General features: G+C 46.1%; 1 protein-coding gene across 1 annotated transcript in view; it reads left to right on the top strand.

Annotated features, from left to right (window-relative positions):
- Window positions 1-17,527, top strand: part of IRF6 (interferon regulatory factor 6) — a 37,721-nt gene extending 20,194 nt beyond the window's left edge. Inside the window, exons 2-9 of the mRNA XM_047076790.1 lie at window positions 4,508-4,591; window positions 5,142-5,318; window positions 9,380-9,584; window positions 10,835-10,963; window positions 13,014-13,172; window positions 14,246-14,638; window positions 15,328-15,446; window positions 16,805-17,527. Coding sequence (XP_046932746.1) covers window positions 5,145-5,318; window positions 9,380-9,584; window positions 10,835-10,963; window positions 13,014-13,172; window positions 14,246-14,638; window positions 15,328-15,446; window positions 16,805-17,029 — 1,404 coding nt within the window. The 5' untranslated portion in view covers window positions 4,508-4,591; window positions 5,142-5,144 and the 3' untranslated portion in view covers window positions 17,030-17,527. The remainder of the gene's footprint in view (window positions 1-4,507; window positions 4,592-5,141; window positions 5,319-9,379; window positions 9,585-10,834; window positions 10,964-13,013; window positions 13,173-14,245; window positions 14,639-15,327; window positions 15,447-16,804) is intronic.
- The last annotated feature ends 3,001 nt before the right edge of the window (window positions 17,528-20,528 follow it).

Below are 20,528 nucleotides of genomic sequence, written 5' to 3'. Positions count from 1 at the left end.
GGACTGCGGAGGGGGGCTGCGGCGTCCTAGGGCGAGGCGGTGACGTGAGCTCCGCGCACCTGGGCCCGGCAGGTAAGGGCCGGTGCGGGACGGAGAGCGGAGCTCGAAGAGTCTACCTGCGCAAACCCAGGTATTGCTTGCTGACCGGTCAAGGAGTGCTGGGGACTTAGTTCGGGGGACGACCGCTTCTTGTAGCAGGATTGAGAAAAGGTGAGGACGCTAACTTCTGAACACTAGTTTTGGGGGTAGGGGGCTGGGGACACACCCGCCCCCGAGTTTGTGGGGTTAGGAACCTTGCTTGAGGACATCTGTTTGTTTGGGGGGGGGGACTCTCAGGGGCTGGATGCTTGTCGCCCTGCTTTAGGTAGCTTTTGGGCGGTCCTAGCCCTGGAGTACGGGGCCCCTCCCGACCCCACACTTCTCTCTACTCCCTTTCCCTCCCTGCCCTACTGGAGCGTGCCGCTCTCGGCCCTTATCCACCCACCAGAGGATAGAGCTACGTCGCCTCCACCCCTCCGGTGGAGGCCCAGCTCGCTGGGCCGCCGGCCCCAGTGTCCCAAAGGGGATTTCCGAGGCCTGCGGGCCCTTGGTCCTGGTGGGGGTTTGGGGAAATGGAGATGGGGGCGGCCAGGCGCTTTAGCCAGTTTGTTTTTTCTCTTTGAATTTGTTTAGTGCAGCCAGGCCCCTCGCCTTGGGCCTGGGAGACACCACTGGCTTTCCAAGTAGCCAAGCTTGGTGTTGGGGAGGGTGGTGCAGGGCGTGGTTGCTCTGGGGGTGAGGCCCTCTTTGCCCAAGGGGATGGAGGGTGGGTGTGGAAAACTGGGGAAAGTCTCCCAGGCCCAACTGGAAAGGAGGCCCCGGGTGCCACTCTTTCCGGGGAGCCTGCTTTGTAATGAAGGGGTCACCTCTGTCCCGACCCTGCTCTCCTGGTGGATGTCAAAAGTGGAAGCCAGGGAAGGGAGAGGGAGAAGGCGCTTGAGTAGGAGTTGGTGCTGACCCAGGAGAGTAGTTTAAGGTTAGATGTGTGCATAACACATAACAGCAGCACCATCTCACCAGCCCCCAACTTCAATCCAGCAGGGAGAAAGGGCATGGGAATTATGGCACAGAATTTACCTCTAAGCAGGGCTAAACTAAAGGGAAGAAAGGCTGGGGAACTGGGAAGATGGCGTTCGGTTCCCTGCAGGGGAAGGAAAAAAAACAGGACTCCCTGGCAAATGCTTTTCACTCTGAGCCAAACCATTGACAGCCCAATCTCGAATCTCTACTTTGAGGTAGTGCTGCCCTTGGAAACTCGTCTGGGCAAGGGCTGCAGAGGTGGCAGTGGGGGTGTTTATAGAGGGCCTGCTCCCTGGAATGGGGGTGTGAGAGAGGAGAATTACTGCCTGAGGGAGGTTGAAAGTATCCCAGCTGGATGCCCAGCGTGAGGGGAGTGGATGGGTTAGCATCTTTGTTCTTTGGCTGGTCAAATACCGGTTGGAGACACAGGCCTTGAATTTCACTGTGATGGCAGCTGGAGATACTAGGGCTGACTTCAGCTAGGCTAAGTTTCTGTGGGCATTGAGATTTGGGCGCTGAGAATGTTTTGGAAGAGAACTCTGATTTAGGTGTGTTTGGTGGCAGGTGTCATGCAGTCTTCTCCCTAACCACTTCCTTGGCCCTTCGTGCTGCTGGGATCTTGTGAATGTTTTTGGTTTACTCTCTTAGTGTGTAGAAGAAGGGAGGGATTTGGAAGGCAGGGTTAGTGGCAAGATTCAGTACAGCACACTCTGATGAGGAGCGGTGGGTCCAGGCCCCAGATAAAGCACTTTTCTGGGTCTCAGTTAACCCAGCTATAAAATGGGGATGAGGGGCGCCTGGGTGGCTCAGTCAGTTAAGCCTCCAGCTTCGGCTCAGGTCATGATCTCGCGGTCCGTGGGTTTGAGCCCCGCGTCGGGCTCTGTGCTGACAGCTCAGAGCCTGGAGCCTGTTTCGGATTCTGTGTCTCCCTCTTTCTCTGACCCTCCCCTGTTCATGCTCTCTCTCTCTCTCTCTGTCTCAAAAATAAATAAACGTTGGGGCGCCTGGGTGGCGCAGTCGGTTAAGCGTCCGACTTCAGCCAGGCCACTATCTCGCGGTCCGTGAGTTCGAGCCCCGCGTCGGGCTCTGGGCTGATGGCTCAGAGCCTGGAGCCTGTTTCCGATTCTGTGTCTCCCTCTCTCTCTGCCCCTCCCCCGTTCATGCTCTGTCTCTCTCTGTCCCAAAAATAAATAAATGTTGAAAAAAAAATTAATAAAAAAATAAATAAATAAACGTTAAAAAAAATTTTTTTAAAATGGGGATGATAATACATGCCACTTCCTGATCATGAGGATGAAATCAAACACGGTAAATAAAAGTGTATATAAACTTTGTAAAGTCAGTGTAGATATGAAGGATTGTTGGTACCGTGCTCTCATTAGCTGAAGAACATCATCTTTTATACCTTCCAGGGGCCAAGAAATGTCTTAGCTTCCTAAGCTAATATTTTTTTTTTGGTTGAAAAAATATTACTTGTAGCTTTTTTATTATTGTTATCATAAATTGAAACATGTCATTGTAGGAAAATGTGAATCATATACACAAGTATATGAGCAAGTATAAAATTCACTCATAATCCCATCACCAGGTAACCATTGTGAATATCTTGTTACATTGATGTATTATCTTTTCCTTTTTTAAATTATGTGTGTATGTGCCTAAGTACCCAAGTGCATGTTACTTACAAGGTGAACATACTAGTCTACAGTCAATATTGTATGCTGTATTTTCTCCCTTAACTTCATGTTGTAAACATTTCCCCAGATCCAATAAAAATTCTTCAGACGTCCCGTTGTTAATGACTGCTTAATATTGCAGCCTGTGAATTAGCCATTTTCCTCTGTTATTTTGGTTGCTTCCAGCTTTTCCTTCTCTGCCAGTTTTTAGAGTCTTAGTTACTGGGTGGCAGGTAAGGGAGATCTTGGCTGACTTCCAGAAGGTGGAGAGGGTTAGCAGTGAGGGAGGTGGGGCATGGAGGAAGGCAGGCTGGGGCGGGGTTGCTCATGTGTGGTGCCATCTTGAGAGAATGTTGAGAACCCAGGACTCTAGATCTTAACAGTCCATCTCTATGGGTGGCTGCTTCTCCTTCCGGATCACTATGTGCAGTTCCCCATGTTGGCTCCGTTGCTTTAATTTTTTCTTGATGAGCTGTCAATCAGCTAGGATAAGCCCTTTTCTTCAAAGTCCATCCAAACGGAGATTTCCCATGTCTGACAAGCATAGACCCAGCATTTACTGGTACTGCAAAAGTTCCTTGCAGGGTTGGCCAACGTGTCGCCCATGTCCCTGTTCGTCCTTTCCTTGCCCCATCCCCTTTCCAGTAGCCTGGGACTGAGGAGGAGAAGGTAGAACTTGCCCTTAGGAGAATATGCATTCTCTACTCCTTATAAGGTAAATGTTCTCCACGGTTTGGTGGCTTGACTTGCTGCCCTTCCAAAACCATGGCCAACAACATGGGGATGGGGCGGGGGACAGTTGAATACTGCATGCCAACCTTGCCTGCCCACTGTGAGCTGTGCTCCCAGGGGGAAGGTTTCAGTTGCAGGACTTGTTAATTGGGTCAGAAGGCTCAGGTGAGAGCAGGTCCTGCCTTGCTCTTAAAGTGCCAGAAGCTGAGTTGGTTTGGGTTTTCCCTGTTTGTTGGGTGTCTGGCTGGGGAAGGAAGTGGTGGCTGAGGCCACCCCCTCAGCTAAGCTCCTCTGAGTGGGAGCCTTCAGCTGACTCAACTGGTTTGGTTTCTGAACTGTGATCCAGGTGGGGATCTTCCTGGGTGTGAAGGTGACTTATTTATCTTCCTTTCCTCAGGCCACTGTGGGGCTTGAGCACTTCCAATGTGGGTTTCTTCAGGGAGTCTGAGGAAAACTATGTGCTTTTTAACGGACATAGTGCTGGACACACAGTAGCTGATGAACACATATTTGTTGAGTGAACGCTATTTTGCAGGCCTCCCTTTTTCACCTGATGTAAAAACAAAGTAAGATGAGAACACCCAAAAAATCTAAACACAACATCCCAAGCAAACAGGTCTCTAGTGACTGACTAGTCTTTCCTAAAGACACCCAATCTGGGCAGGCCTCTGTTTCCTGCTGTGAGTGCTGGCTGCTGCCGAATGTTATCTGCTGTGCCCGTGTATTTTTATGAGAATCAATCGCAGACTTTACCCAGGCCAGCTCCTGCAACCAAAGAGGTCACTCTAGCCTTCGTGTGGAGACAAACAGACCCAGGTGGAGGAGGCTGCCTGAGCAGAACAGAGCCTGTCTTATGATTGTGGTTAGCAGCCTAAGTTTAGGAACTGTAGCATTCGATTATTCTAGGGCTCCTGGACTTTTCTGGACTCAGGTGCAAGAAAGGGTCCTCAGAGCCTTTGTCTCCCATGTTCCCTAGTATTCTCCCAGCCACTGGATTGTCCTGTTGATAACCAACTCAGACCCCTTTTTTCTTGCTCCAGAGTCTTTGGGTGGTCCAGAGAAAAGGAAGCTGACCTGAGGTCCAGCTCTTCAGAACCCCGTGGAGACACTGCCTGCTCATCTCTGTAAGTGAGGATGTTGGAACCAGGGCCTGCCCCTTGTCTACTTCTCTCTCACCACAATGGGGTCATTTCTTCCTAAAATATTCCCCACTCGCCTTTAGTTCTCTTGTTGAAAAAGAGAGTGTGCTTCAAATTCTTGCCCTGTATCTTTGCTGTTTCCATACCTTTTTTTTCTTCCTTTTCCTGAGATGAGATAGAAAAGAGCAATTCCAAGAGCCCTTGGTTCTTCAGGAAGGACTGTGTTCCAGCAGGGATGACATCATCTTTTTTCTTTTTCTGCTTCAGGATTTAAATAGAAGAAATGTGATCCACTTACATGATAAGTCTGATTTGGCTAGAACATGAAGCATAAATGGCTTTGGAATAAGAATCAAAAGGACCTTTTAACCTCTTTTCTTTTCTTCCTTACCTGGCACAGTGTATTCCCATATTTAGTTTCTTTGCTGTAATCTAATGAAACTGTAGCTCTATCATACGGGAACAGTGGCTGGGAAAAGTTCCCAGAGGCTGGCCTAATTCTCCTGCGCTCTCTACTCTTTACCCCTCCACCCAGATCATGGCCCTCCACCCCCGCAGAGTTCGGCTGAAGCCCTGGCTGGTGGCCCAGGTGGATAGTGGCCTGTACCCTGGGCTCATCTGGCTACACAGGGACTCCAAGCGCTTCCAGATTCCCTGGAAACATGCCACCCGGCATAGCCCCCAACAAGAGGAGGAAAATACCATTTTCAAGGTAAAGGACTTCTTCTACCATCGGACCGGTTCTGTCAGACCTATGTGGATGTTTTTGGTTGTTCTGTTTTCTATTTGGGCATGGGGATACACTAGATCCAAATGCTCCTGCATCAGAGAGAATGTTTATGAAGGGGGTGCCCAAACTTAGGCGTAGTAATTTCTCCTGCTGGGGCATGTCCATAATGTTTGAGGCCGTTTATTCTTTCCCATTGGTCGAAGGAGCTCGACTCACATCCCAAAAGATCCCAGGTGCAGTTGGCTAAACTACAAATGATTGGACTGACGGGGTTGTTCCAAAAGCTCCCAGGGTCAGCAAATAACTCTTGTTCTTCATTCACTCAGGGTTCTTGCTATGGAGAGAGGTGCTTGGGCCAGGGACAGCTCTCCAACCCAGGACAGAACTACTGAGTGTTAGCAGGCTCCTAACATAGACCGTAGGATGGGTATAGAGGGTTCTTTGCAAGTTTTTCTTTTGGTATTAAAATCCCTTACCCAACCCATCACCTCTGCTTAAAAATGAGAGATGATATAGTGCAAGCTTTTATTCTACAAATATGTTTTCTTAAATAAAAAATACCTGATATGAGAATTGTTTTACTTAACTGAAAACCAGATTTAATCACTGGCATTTTACAAAATCTCGTGAAGCCAAAGCTTGACTTAAGACAGACGTAGGTGGGAAGCTGGTTGTGGGAAGGAGTGTTATGTTGTTTGTAACTCTGGAGCCTGTGCCTCTGCTCCGGACCAACTGCTGTGTGCTGGCCAGTCTTCTGTGTCAGCTGCTGGCTTAAGTTCCTGCCTCTCCAAGTCACAGAGAAGTGAGTTTAGCCTCTTCTTCCCTCTCTAAGCTGGAAGTCAGAAGGAAATCCGGTCCTTACGCTGGGCCCCTCAAGAGTGACACCCCAAGTTCTTGCTGAGATTGGATCAGAAAAGGTGGGCTCGCCCCTCAAAGGAGAGCCATCTGAGAGATGTTTCCCAACTCAGTTATATCAGGTATAGACCCAGGTAGTGGAGAGAAAACTGGTCTAGAGCACTTAGAAAGAAAGTAAAGGAGCACTTTTAATTTACCAATTAAATAACGGTATGAAAATGGTAGGGAAGACATCTTGAAACCAGTACCAATTGCTGGAGTTGGCATGGAGGGGGGAATTGACCTGCCCTGGCCCAGCTGACTTGTGGTTGTGGCCTTGGTCTGAAACTGGATTTGCTGTTGGTGACTGGGGGTGGCTGGCCATGGGGGAAGAGGCTGGTTCCTGAAAGCCCTATTCACGAGAGCAATCTGTGTGCTTCGGGCTTGAGAAAAAAGTGGCTGCAGGAAGCTTGTCTTATTTATATCTGGATCTCTGCTTGTGGAATAGTCAGGGAGGGCCTTTAAGTCAGGAGAAGAGTGAGGGTGCTTTCACCCATCCCAAGCTCTGACAGGCCTTGGGCAGGTTGTGTGGGGGGAGGGGGAAGCAGCGGGGTGCTAGCATTAAATGGGTGTCCATTATCTCATTTAATTCTCAGGAACTCTGTAAGGGGTGGTATTCCTCTTATGTTGTAGATGCAGAGGCTGAGTCTCAGGGGGACTAAATAATTTGCCAGAATCACACATCCAGTAATGGGTGTGGCCTGGATTTGAACCCAAGCCTATCTGCTCCCCCCTTATCATACTACCTCATTCTGGCCAGGAATTGGAAGATCTGATTTCAAATCCTACTACTATCAATTGCACATATGGTCTTGAACAAGTCACATAGTCTCTTTGGGTTTTAGCTTCCCCTTTGGTAAAATGGAGATGAAACCAGTCTTGCCTGCCTCAGAGGATTGTCATGAGAATTGAGTGAAATAACGTCTGGGGAGAAATAGTGAATTACCATCAAAATACAGAGGTTACTTCCATTTCTGGAAGGGGAATAGGGACCTCCACAGGGACCTGAGTGTCAGAAGCAAGACTCAGAATGGGTTTGAGTAAGTCATGTTTATAAATCCCAGTGAATGCCATGTGTCTGGTACTGTGTTCTGCTGCATCAGCCCTGGCCCTCTGAACCTTCTGAGTGGGTCCTGAGGAGGAATGTCTGTGTTGTGAGCAGTAAGGCTGGGGCAGTGCTTCTGGGTTAGTCTGGCTGCTCTCCATGGAGGGGCAGGGATTTAGGGAGCCACAGAAACTTGAAGACCCATGCCAAAGTCAGCACAGTCCACGCCAGCTGGGTGGGGCCAGAGTGGGAGAGGGCACAGGGGATCAAATAAACGGAAAGGTAAATGTGGCAAGGCAGCAGTCAGGCACAACTGGAGATGTGCTTCCCAGACCCTAGGGATCGATGAAGTTGAAATCCCCTGTGGGGAGCTGTATGCAATGGTGCCAGTGCAGCCACCTGGGGCAGACCTCTTCATCCTATAGTGCGAAACAAATGCAGGTGCCCCCAAGCCTGAGGAAATGGTAAGAAGTGAGCTGGAATTAGAAGATAAGGATTTAAATTAGTTTTGGAAGAAACTTCCTCGTGATGGTCAGGTTCTGCAGGGAGGGACTGAGGGGGATCAGAGATCTCAAAGGATGGGGCAGGACATTTCCATTTCAGCTTGAGGTCAGAAGCAGAGGCAGAGAGTTGGGACTGGACGTGTGCCCTGTCCACTTGAACAAGTTGGTGTGTGCTTCCTGATCTTGACTACTCTGCTAATGACATCCCCCTTCTCTGCATCAGAACGTGATGTCCTGAAGAAAGCATAGAGATCTGAGACTGTATTAGCAGCCGGGGAGAGTGGATATCCCGTGAGTGGAAACAGACATGCCATTGGACCTGGAAACTGAAAACCAGAGTGGAGGAGCCAAAGTGGTTTTAGCTCATGCCACCAGCCCCTGGTGTTTGCAGCAAAGTATTTCCAGTGAAGTGGGATTTTGAGGAACTAGGGAAGGGCAGGGGGTGGGGGTTTACTAGGACATGGGGTCAGCTGAATGAGGCCCTCAGTGTTCAGCTGAACTCCCAGAGTGTGCTTCCTGTCCTCCTACAGGCTCTTATTCCTAAAGGTACTTGTTTTCTACAATTATTTAAGCATCAGATTGAGGGATGTAGGGGGGAGGGAACAGCAAGGCCAAACTCTTCATATCACATGCCATCTCCTTCTGTCTTGTAAGTAATTAATGTCAAAACAAATAAGCCAAAAAAATTTACCTGAAATCCTGCTATCCAAAGTTACCACTAGCATTTTGGTGTATACAGTTGACGTTTGAACAATATGAGTTTGAACTGTGCAGGTCCGCTTATATGCGGATTTTTTTTTTGACAAATACAGTACTGTGTATTTTTCTTATGATTTTCTTACTAGCATGTCTTTTCTCTAGCTTATTTCATTGTAATACAGCATATGATATACAAAATATGTGTTAATCGACTGTTACCAGTAAGGCTTCTGGTCAACAGGAGGCTAGTAGTAGTTAAGTTTTGGGGAGTCAAAAATTATATGTGTGGATTTTTGGGGCACCTGGGTGGCTGAGTCGGTTAAGTGTCTGACTTGATTTCAGCTCAGATCATGGTCTCATGGTTCATGAGTTTGAGCCCTTCACTGGGCTCTGCACTGACAGTGCAGAGCCTGCTTGGGATTCTGTCTGTCTGTGTGTCTGTCTGTCTCTCTCTCTCTCTCTGCCCCCTTCCCCACTCGCTCTCTATCTCTTTTTCAAAATAAATAAAAAAAAAAAATTAAAAATGTATGTGGAGTTTTGACTGTGCAAGGGGTCAGTATTCCTGACCCCTATAGTGTTCAAGAGTGAATTGTATTTTTTTCCAGGCTTTTCTTTATTTTCAACCCTCGTTACAGCCACTCTTGACAGGTGGTGCTGGCATCAACACTTGAGATGAGGCTCCTCCTTTCAAAAGATTGTGTTTACTTATGGCTTAATTTCCCTCAGGCCCTGCTTTGCCTGGTCCTGAGGGTGGTGTTTCCTGCTGCAGGCTCTCTAAATTGGGATTGGGATGGTGGGGCAGCAAGGCAGGGGTGTGTGTGCATGTGTGTCTGTATGGGAGAGGGTGAGTACACTTTGTACTGGGCAACAGCAGGCATTCACTACAGTTTCCTATTCTTCAGGCCTGGGCTGTGGAGACTGGGAAGTACCAGGAAGGAGTGGATGACCCTGACCCGGCTAAATGGAAGGCCCAGCTCCGCTGTGCTCTCAACAAGAGCAGGGAATTCAACCTGATGTATGATGGCACCAAGGAAGTGCCCATGAACCCAGTGAAGATATATCAAGTGTGTGACATCCCCCAGCCTCAGGGGTCAATCATTAACCCAGGTGAGGCCCCAGCTGCTGGGGAGACGGGGGGATAGTGAACCAGGTTCTGGGCTAGGCTCTTAAGGAGATAGTTGGGGGCGCCTGGGTGGCTCAGTCGGGTTAAGCGTTGGACTTCAGCTCGGGTCACGATCTCATGGCTCATGAGTTCAAGCCCTGTGTCGGGCTCTGTGCTGACAGCTCAGAGCCTGGAGCCGGCTTCTGATTCTGTGTCTTCCTCTCTCTCTGCTCCTCTCCTGCTTGTGCTCTGTCTCTCTCAAAAATAAATAAACATTTAAAAAACTTAAATAAAAAAGAGATAGTTGACTTGAAAATCTCTTACAAAGTTTAAGATTGGTAAAGCAAGAAGGCCTTTCCCTAGGAAGGACCCAGAGAACAAAAGATGTAAAGACAACAAAATCTTCTTGTTCACTTAGGGGAATACTCACTAGCCTGACTGCTTAAAGCATTAGAATATAGAGGCTATGTAGATTCCTACTGTAGGAAGAGCTTCCTTTGGGACTCACCACTGAGAGGAGAGGTCAAGTAGTTTTGAAGATAGAGGAATTAAACCTTAGAAGGTTTGAGTTCTGAACCTGGCTCTTATCACTTTGCTCCTTGTGAAACATCGAATCAAGTCATATGAACTTTGAGCCTCAGTTTCTTCAATGGTAAAATCTGGGTTCTCATCTTTCCTGCCTACTTCAAAGACTATTGTTAAGACTCAACTGACATGACATTTAAAAGCTATTAAGTTCTCTGTAAATGTTGGATGAGTGATTATTTAATTTGTAGGATACTTTTTCTAAGCGAATATCACCTGATCCTCCTGTTTACCCAATGCCTGGCAAGTACCAACTAAAGGCCAGACAATTTAGACTTGTCCTCCAATGAATCTAGTGAGCCCCTGCCAAGAGGGAAGCATCTGTCCTCGCTTTAAGCTTAAAGGAGAGAAGTTAGTGTTCTTGAGTCCTTAAAAGCAATGCTAATGTGTAGCAAAAGTAGGAATTAAGAGATTTCTAGGAAAGGGGAGTAGGGCGTGCAGGTCCTAAGTAGGGGAGGGGAAGAGAGCTCATGTTAGGGCTCAATAGGAGTTGGAGCCAGAGGTTAATACAGCTTTGGTTCCCATTCTTTTTGGCTAGGATGTGGAGGGAGCACACTGAACCCAGGGAACCTCTGTACTAACAGTACCTAATATGTACAGTGGATCAGCAGCAAGGATGGTGGTGCAACCTGAGTGGCTCACTTGGCTTGTGTATCTGTTTCTCGGGTAGGATCCACTGGATCTGCTCCTTGGGATGAGAAGGATAATGATGTAGATGAAGAAGAGGAGGAAGATGAGCTTGACCAGTCACAGCACCATGTTCCCATCCAGGACACCTTCCCCTTCCTGAACATCAATGGTGAGTGGGGGTGATAGGTGGTACAGAAGAGTGAGGAGGATGGAAGAGGCTTTGCCTTTGCAACTGCTGACCCCTCGGCCCCCATGGCACTGGGAGCAGTGACCAGGTCCTGTGGCCAAGCTGCTGGTCCATTAGCAAGTAGGGGTCATAGACAAAGGAACTCTGCTGGCCCAGTTATCCCAGAGGGTGGCTTCCAGGCCTAGAGAACATCTGAATCTTACACATAATTCAGAGAAATTAAAAATTCAAATTCGTTCTCAATCCCATATACAAATACATCAGTTATAAATTTCACTAATTTTCCTTAAGGCCAAGTGCAGCAGATACCATTTTTATGAATTGTAGGCAAACTCTTTCACTATTTCTCTTGGTATGAATTTTGTGTCACTTTCTTAACAGGGTCTACTTTGCTAGGGCTATATCATGAGAATCTTGTGATTTCTACATCTCTTAATACTAGGCTTTGATAGAATTTATCTGCAGGAGATTTTTTGCTTCCTTTATGGACTTTTTGAATTCAGCTTCCCAGGAAAAATGAGAGATTGGAAGGTCACTGTGACAAGGTAGGTCGTGACTCTGCCACTGCACATTCTGAAGAAGCTCAAACACGAGGTGAATTGCTTTTCAGCATCTTCACTTGGACTGTCCATTTGACTAGGAGCAAATGCTATGCATTTAGTTCAGAAGCTTGTCACTGCCTTTCTAATTCCATCTGGCTGCTACAGATCAAATGAGATACTTGTGCCATTTAGAGAATTTAATATATCGAGATGATTCCTTTGCTCTTTTGGAGTACCCTACTCTAGGTGATTCCCTTGCCTTTGAGAATCAAGAAACAACCCTTATTGTCTGTTCACTTGCCCTCCTTCACTTAACCTGCCATCTGCCATTTATATCTTTACAACCAAGTGATGCGTAAAGAAAAATATCATTGAGCTTTTTCATGGTCCGTTTTGCCACGTGCTACATTCCCACTTAGTGATTTGAGTTGCATACCTGGAGATGTGAGATCCTTTCCCAAATCCTTGACTGACTTATTCTATTATTCTTACCCCTGAAAAGGATGCAACCTATTTCCAGGATCTTGATTTCCTATTTCTGTTCATATTTTACTAAACTAAAGTTGTGTGGCCTTATGTAACGGGCTGCCTTGGATCCTTTTTGGGAAGATGTGGGACGTCTGTTAAAAACAAAAAAGTAAAATGGGTACATAGATTTAACCAGGCTTGTGCACAAAGGGTCAAAGAAACATTAACTTCTATGATTTCAGAGCTGTTGGGGCAGAGGAAGAATTGTTGAAGGATAGATGCCTAAGAGGTGAGGCTAGGAGGAGAAATCTGTAGACTTTGGAGTGAGTCAACTCTGACAAGAGCAGGAAAATAGGATGGGTGTTTCACTATCTTTCTTAAAAAGCTTTGATTAGATGCTTTTGAATAGTGGTCTTACGTGGTTTAAAATTCATGATGGTACAAATGAATCAATTTATTGATTATTACAAAGGTAATCAGTTAAAAGGCTTTCCCTCCTTTCTGTCTCTGAACCTCCTGCTCAGCTTCCCTGGAGGAAAGAGATCCTTTCAGGTTTTGGGGTATCCTTTCAGATGTTTTGTGTATCTAAAAGTATTTGTTTGTTTTTAATGGAATTTCTATACACTGAAAACTAATCAATTAATTCAGTTGAGTTCATTTTATTGAAGACAGCCAACTCCTACTTAATTGCTGGGGTTGAAATCTGCAACAGGGAGCCTCTCACTCATGCCCATTCTAATTTAACCCCAGAGAAGACTCACATGTCTGTTAATCGTCAACAAATGCAGGTTTTCTGAACGATGAGTTTATGGGAGAACTAATACGATTAGGAAGCAAAAGGAGGAGGGGAACTTTATTATCATGTTCGTTGTGGGAATCATTCATTGATGGGTTGCTGCCACACCAAGTTATAGTCCAGTGTTTGACTCTTGTCTGTTGACCTTGTTAGGTTTTAGAGCCTCAGACCAGGTGATGTACGTATGTGGTACCCCTGCCTGCTCACCCGCATCCTTCTGTTCTAGGTTCTCCCATGGCACCAGCCAGTGTGGGCAACTGCAGTGTGGGTAACTGCAGCCCTGAAGCAGTGTGGCCTAAAACTGAACCTCTGGAAATGGAAGTACCCCAGGCACCCATACAGCCTTTCTATAGCTCTCCAGAGCTGTGGATCAGCTCTCTCCCAAGTAAGTGAGCCTTGATCTTTCTAGTTGGGTCTTTAGCTCCTGTTATAGTCCCTTCCCTGCCCCACCTTCTGCTTCCATTTATTTGCCATGTATAGAGTAGCTACCTATCCTCCAGGCAGCCTCTGTCTGGTTCCTGGCTGACCGATGAGTCACCAGGGAAGAAGTAAAGAAACATTAGTTCATATCTACTTGCCCATGGGAGTGCTCTGATTCATTGCAGCTCTAGGCTACTCACCTCTTAGGTGGGTAGAAAGCCTAGGTTAATCAGTTTGGCTAGGAGATCTGGGGACAAGGCCAGTTGTGGGATAAGAAGATGAATTAACATGGATTCAATAAAGAAGGCTCTTAGAATTTGAGGGGCTGCTGAGTGGGAGAAAATGTTTCTGAATTGAACACAAATTTATCTCAATGAAGAATCAATGTCATTGTCCCATCTCCCTTTCACAGTGTACGTGGTGGTAGTGGGGATGGGGTGGGGGGTGGGGATGCAGGTGCTAGCATTTTGACCAAGAGGCTAATAGCTTTGATAAGATCTATAAGGTTCAAGGGAGGTTTGATGAGTGAAAATTTACTTTGCTGTGAACTGTGTCCTTTTATGATAAATTGTTAGAACAGATCCACAGAGTGTGCTCATATGTTTTCAGAAGACGGATTGGTATTTTTTTATTATTCCTCTGGGATAATTTCTTTAAAAATGAGCCAAAAATGTGACACAAACCAGATACTTTGGTTTTTAGCTCTTTCCAATGCTTCCTGATGTGAAGACTTAAGTCAGTATAAGTGAGGAGACTGGCCCCAGAAGTCTGCCTGGAGAAATTCTAGCCCTTAGGGTGTGATGATTAAACAGAGATAGTATACATGGACCTTGAACTGTCTGCTTTAAGGCAGCCTTTTGACTGAATATTCCAGGAATAGGTTGATGTCTCCCTTTATTACAGGAAGGATAACTATGGCAGTGACCTTCCTGAATGCTGGTTGAAAACTGGCCTGATCTTGATGGACTTGCATGAGTCTCAAGCATAGACAGGCCGAGCAGCAGAGCAGGACTCTCACTGTCCTCTCTCACCTTGCAGTGACTGACCTGGACATCAAGTTTCAGTACCGTGGGAAGGAATATGGGCAGACCATGACGGTGAGCAACCCCCAGGGCTGCCGGCTCTTCTATGGGGACCTGGGTCCCATGCCTGACCAAGAGGAGCTCTTCGGTCCTGTCAGCCTGGAGCAGGTCAAGTTCCCAGGTCCAGAGCACATCACCAATGAGAAGCAGAAGCTGTTCACCAGTAAACTGCTAGATGTCATGGACAGAGGACTGATCCTAGAGGTCAGCGGTCATGCCATTTATGCCATCAGGCTGTGCCAGTGCAAGGTGTACTGGTCTGGGCCATGTGCCCCATCACCTGTTGCCCCCAACCTGATTGAGAGACAAAAGAAGGTCAAACTATTCTGTCTGGAAACATTCCTTAGTGGTAAGTCGTTTTTCAGAAGGTTGATGGTTGGGCACTGCTCCCTGGAAGGTTTTCCTCCTTCCCTTCCCCACCCCCTTCTTGGATCTGCAAAGATCTTAATAAAAAACTACTTCTGGAGGAAGTCAAGGTAGAAGGGAACTTTAGTGCTGAAAACTGAAAGTGACCTGGGCAACAAAGAAGGGCATTCCACTCCAAAGCTATGTACTTGGAATCTATTTTTAGGTTGGTTGTGGCTGTTTTAATAGCAGAAGAGGGAGACAGCCTTGTCATTACCACCAAATGCCACCAGCTTATCCTTAACTTTGGAAGGTGACATCATCATAATCAGCAAAAGATACACTCTTCTTGTTTGGGAAATATCTGAGTGGCAAATTCAAGCAGACAAATTTAGGGAGAATACTGAAATGTGGATTTTACAATATAATTTGAACCTCAGGTCTAGTTCAGTGATGTCCAACAGAACCCTCTGAAATGATAATGTTGTATATTTGTCTTGTCCACTATAGCCCACATGGGGCCATTGAGCATATGTGCCTCATATGACTAAAGAACTATTTGATTTTAATTAATTTAAATTTAATAGCCACATGTGGCTAGTGGTCACCATATTGGACAGCATAAAATATGGTATTAACTGAGTGGATATGGAATGACCCAGTATACCAAACTCGCTCTTCCACCTTCTACAGATCTCATTGCCCACCAGAAAGGACAGATAGAGAAGCAGCCGCCATTTGAGATCTATTTATGCTTTGGGGAAGAATGGCCAGATGGGAAGCCCCTGGAAAGGAAACTCATCTTGGTTCAGGTGAGGAGATAAGGATGTGTCAACAACTCTTTGCCTTTTTACCAGTGCTCTAGCCCCTAAGACTAGGGTTGTGCTGAGCAAAGATCCATAAGCTTATGTGGGTTTTAATCCCATCAGATAGAGTAGCCGACTCAAGCTTTGTTTATTGCAAGAACCAAGTAGGTCCTATTAAAGCAGGGCCAAGCTGGAGAATACAAGGTCCTCAAAGTGGGTGACTGATTTAGTGAAGATCTTCTCTTTCATTCCCTCACTGACATCAGAATCTTGCTGGGAAGGATATAATCCTTTCCACCTCTTTTAGAAAAACCTTTTTTTTAAAAATTTTTTTAATGTTTATTTATTTTTGAGAGAGAAAGAGAGAAGAGGGGAGGAACAGAGAGAGAGGGAGACACAGAATCTGAAGCAGGCTCCAGGCTCTGAGCTGTCAGCATAGAGCCTGACGTGGGGCTTGGACTCACAAACCATGAGATCATGACCTAAGTCAAAGTCAGAGGCTCAACTGAGCCACCCAGGTGCCACCCAGGTGCCCCTTAGAAAAACCTTCTGAGTTCCTTTTAAGAATGTAACTTTATTCTAATAAGTGGCAGCAAGACCACTTGGGTTTGGTCCCTGGATTTGTACAAAAAGGCGACAGAGGAAATGTGGGTAAAAGTCTTGCTAAATAAGCAGCTGTTTGCTTAGGCATGTGGTGTGATGATACATACAGGTGTTTTTTTGTTTTTTTTTTTTTTATCTTCTAGAGTGAATTTTGGCAGGATGGTTCAGAGGTGTACCCTTATCTAGACATTAGAGTTGGGACTTCTCCAGGGCCTCACTGGTCCTTCCTTCGATCTTGAGTCCCTCCTGCCATTTATCTATTTATTTAATTTTATTTATTTATTTTTGACGAGGGGGAGGGTAGGGGGGAGGGGCAGAGAGAGAGGAGGAGAGAGAGAATCCCAAGCAGGATTTGCACCATCAGTACAGAGCCCGATGTGGGGCTCGAACTCACAAACTGCAAGATCATGACCTGAGCCAAAATCAAGAGTTGGAGGCTTAATTGATTGAGCCACCCAGGTGCCCCCTCCTGCTATTTAAAAATTCCTTTTCTGGGGCGCCTGGGTGGCGCAGTCGGTTAAGCGTCCGACTTCAGCCAGGTCACGATCTCGCGGTCCGGGAGTTCGAGCCCCGCGTCAGGCCCTGGGCTGATGGCTCGGAGCCTGGAGCCTGTTTCCGATTCTGTGTCTCCCTCTCTGTCTGCCCCTCCCCCGTTCATGCTCTATCTCTCTCTGTCCCAAAAATAAATAAACGTTGAAAAAAAAATTTTTTTTAAATTCCTTTTCTTCACCAGATAATTGTATGCTCTGTGTCCTGAACAGGTCATTCCAGTGGTAGCTCGGATGATCTACGAGATGTTTTCTGGTGATTTTACACGGTCCTTTGACAGTGGCAGTGTCCGCCTGCAGATCTCAACTCCAGACATCAAAGATAACATCGTCGCTCAGCTGAAACAGCTGTACCGCATCCTCCAAACCCAGGAAAGCTGGCAGCCCATGCAGCCTACCCCCAGCATGCAACTACCCACTGCCCTGCCAGCCCAGTAATCATGAATGACATCTTTTTTTTTTTTTTACAGTATTGTACATATGGATATTTTTTATTCAGATTTAACCAGCTCTTAAGCCTCTCCTTTCTTACGATCTTACAATGATCTCCAACTCTCCACATATGCTTGACTTCTAAAGTTGATTTAATTTATGGAAAAATCACCCTTCATATCCCCCCCTTTCTTTTTTAAACCTCCCCATGTTAGTGTAATGTAGTAGGAGATTTGACCTGGGAGTTTGGACACCAGCCTTCTAGCTGCACCTCTGCTTCAGTGGTATGACCTTGAAATACCAAGTTATTTAACCTTTAGGCTTCAGATTCATTACTGTAAAGTGAAGGGGTGGAACAATGCCTGAAACAATGCCAGCTTTAAAACTCTGGCCTGATGACTTCATTCTACTTGTACAAGGCAAAAAAGCTGCCTGGAACAGAACCCTTCTGCATTGTTCTAGCACTATTTTTTTTCCTTTTATTAAAGTTCCCTCAAGCACTGATTTGTCCAAGATTGATCACCGTTTGACCTGTTCTGCTAGTATAGTAAGCTTGGCTCCCTGACGGGGTAAGAGAGAGGGAGGGGAACTGGCTAGTTGCTTAGGAACCAAGCTTGATATCTAAATAGAAATATGTGCCAAAGTCTGAAAGTCACCTGGTCTGTGGAGTAAAGCCTCATAAACTGAGCTTCTAAAGGGAATCTGTCAACAGAAGGCCTAGGGATTGTGCAGAATTGGTTGTCCGGTATCTACCTTGCCACCACTCAAATAACACTGTGGTGGGGGGGGGGGTGCGGGGGCGGGTGTAGATAAGAGTATATGACTCAGTGGTACTCTTCAGAAAAGATAGAGCTCTTTTTCCTTTTTTTCTTTGAGGAAGACCTGGGAGTGCACTGGGCCATGTAGGACAAACTCGTGACTACAACAGGGACACTTCGTTCTTGTTTGGAAACTTTTACAATTTTACTACCCTTTGGATTTTTTGCTGTTGGAAAAATGGGGTATTCAGTTTTAAGGCCAAAGTGAAGGAGGACTAGGCTGTGCTCTTCTGCAAAAGGCTCACCTGGCCCAAACCTGCTTGTCTCCCTTCTTGTGGAGGTGGCTGGGCATGAAGGACTCAGGTGAAGAATGGTGTAGAACACTGCAACTATGGCTGCCACAGACTGGTCTTATCTGTTAACTTTTGCTCCATCCCTGACCTCTCTGTCCTACCCCCCAACCTTTTTTTTTTTTTTTTTTTTTTAAAGACAAGCATAATTGAAACTCCAAAACCTAAATGGAGAACAAGATGTTAATCTCTGGTTGCAGGCCCCTAATCTTCTTGAATACTGATGCCTATTCATGCCAGGCCATAATGAGAAAACCCCTGTCTAGTGTGTTGCACTTAAACCAGGCCGTCCCCCATTTGCTACTGAAGTTGAGCTAGCTGAAAAGTCAGGCAGCTTCAAAAGCCTTAGGCTCAATTCAGTCACAGGTGGCAGTGGGACTTATTTAGAATACTAAAGCTGTGGTTTTAGGGTCTCTAAGGGACCTAGTGGGATCTGCTGTTACTAAAGTATGACCAAGAGAAATCTGGGTAAATGTCAGGTGTTGATCTGTGAGCAGAAGTTGGGCTTCTAGAAACTAGAAAACATGCAAGGTATAGAACCTTTATATTTTTTGATCATTTTGTTGAGTGGGTGACGTGAAGGATTTGGTCTTTGTGTCTGGCTGCCTCTGTCTATACCTGCCCAGCTCAAAGTTAAAAAGAACCCACTGTAGATAAACTGGGAGGGCAACTGCTAGATCTGGGTAGTGCTTTTCCCTTATTCTTGGAGAGGCTAATAGCCAGTCTGTCCATCTGGCTGGGGGTCCAGATAATATGAGCTGGCAGTGTTGAAAATTGTGTTTTGAAGGGCCAAGAAGGATCAAACTTCCAGTATGTGACTGTAATAAAAAAATCCAAACATGTCAGAGGAATGGATGAGTGGTTCTATGTGGTCTTCATGAGACAGCCTGGTTTCTTCCATGTTTTCTATTGTTTTTACGATGCTGGGAGAGTGCAGTGCTGTCCACTGATCTCCCTCAGTTCTCCTTCTCTGGTCCGGATGGATTGATAGATACGAGGTGTATCTTTCTTTTTTTTTTTTTAATTTTTTTTTCAACGTTTTTATTTATTTTTGGGACAGAGAGAGACAGAGCATGAACAGGGGAGGGGCAGAGAGAGAGGGAGACACAGAATGGGAAGCAGGCTCCAGGCTCTGAGCCATCAGCCCAGAGCCTGACGCGGGGCTCGAACTCCCGGACCGCGAGATCGTGACCTGGCTGAAGTCGGACGCTTAACCGACTGCGCCACCCAGGCGCCCCAAAGGTGTATCTTTCTTGGGAGAGTCTTTATCTCCTTTAGTGGCGACACACTCTTGATGTGTTCTACTTCCTTGTGTCCACGTTGCTCAAGAGTGGAAAGGGAATTAGATGGTGTCACCAGCTCTTCTTTTTGTTCACTGTCCACCCCACCAAACCAGGTTAGCTCAAAGTTCAAAACCAAACAAAACACAACACTATAGGTAAATTGGGGGAGCAAGTGTTGGATCTGGGCTGTTCCTTCCCTATATAATTAGGTATCTGGTTTTATGTTCCCATATCATCCTATACTTCCTTTTGCAGAATAATCTGTTCCCTGGTAATTGCTCAGCATTTGTGTCCTGCTCGATTACAAAATTGCTGAAAGTAGGGACTGTTTGTCTTGGACTTTGTTGCCAGTGCCTGGTACATAGTATGTTCTCAAATATAACATCCTTGAACAACACAAGTTTGAACTACATAGGCCCATTTATACTCAGATTGTTTTTTGATATAGTAGAGTACTATAAACGTATTTTCTCATATATTTTTTTAGCATTTTTTCCTCTAGCTTTATTGTAAGAATACAGTATATAATACATGTTGCTATAATAAAAATATGTGCTAAATGCTTATATTATCAGAAAGCCTTCTGGTCAATAGTAGGCTATTCGTAAAGTTTTGGGGGAGTCAAAAGTTATACACAGAGTATCTCCTGTGTACAGCACCCCCTAAAACCTGGGTTGTTCAAGGGTCAACTGTATTTGTTGTTAGAATAAATGAATGAACTAAGGAAGCCTTTCATCTTACAGATTTATTGCTAAACCACCATGGAAAATAAAATAAATATGGCAAAGGAAAAATCCTCAAATTAGTTCCTGGTCTCTGTTTCTGACTCCTTCTGAGCTAAGGACCAGTGTTAGCCTGGGGGTTCCTACATGCTGGCAGGCCTCATCCTTACTCCATAGTTGCCTCTCTTCACCGGCTGAAGACGCCGCCACGGTAGAGCCAGGAGTGCAACGTCCGGTGTAGGAGCCCGCAGTTCCCTCTGCATCTGTCCCGCCCATGGAGCATGGAGTCTGGGCCATTTCCTCAGATGAGCTTTCTCAAGAAATTCTTAGCTGGCAGTTAGGAGCGTTAAACCTTCAGCGAAATCACACTTTCTTCTTGTTGAGCAGATTGA

This window comes from Lynx rufus, unplaced genomic scaffold (genome assembly GCF_022079265.1).
Source record: "Lynx rufus isolate CCGP_SWC_20201006 ecotype Redwood Valley unplaced genomic scaffold, mLynRuf1.p SCAF_15, whole genome shotgun sequence".
NCBI classification, from domain to species: Eukaryota; Metazoa; Chordata; class Mammalia; order Carnivora; family Felidae; genus Lynx; species Lynx rufus.
This window is presented reverse-complemented; position numbering and strand designations above follow the sequence as displayed.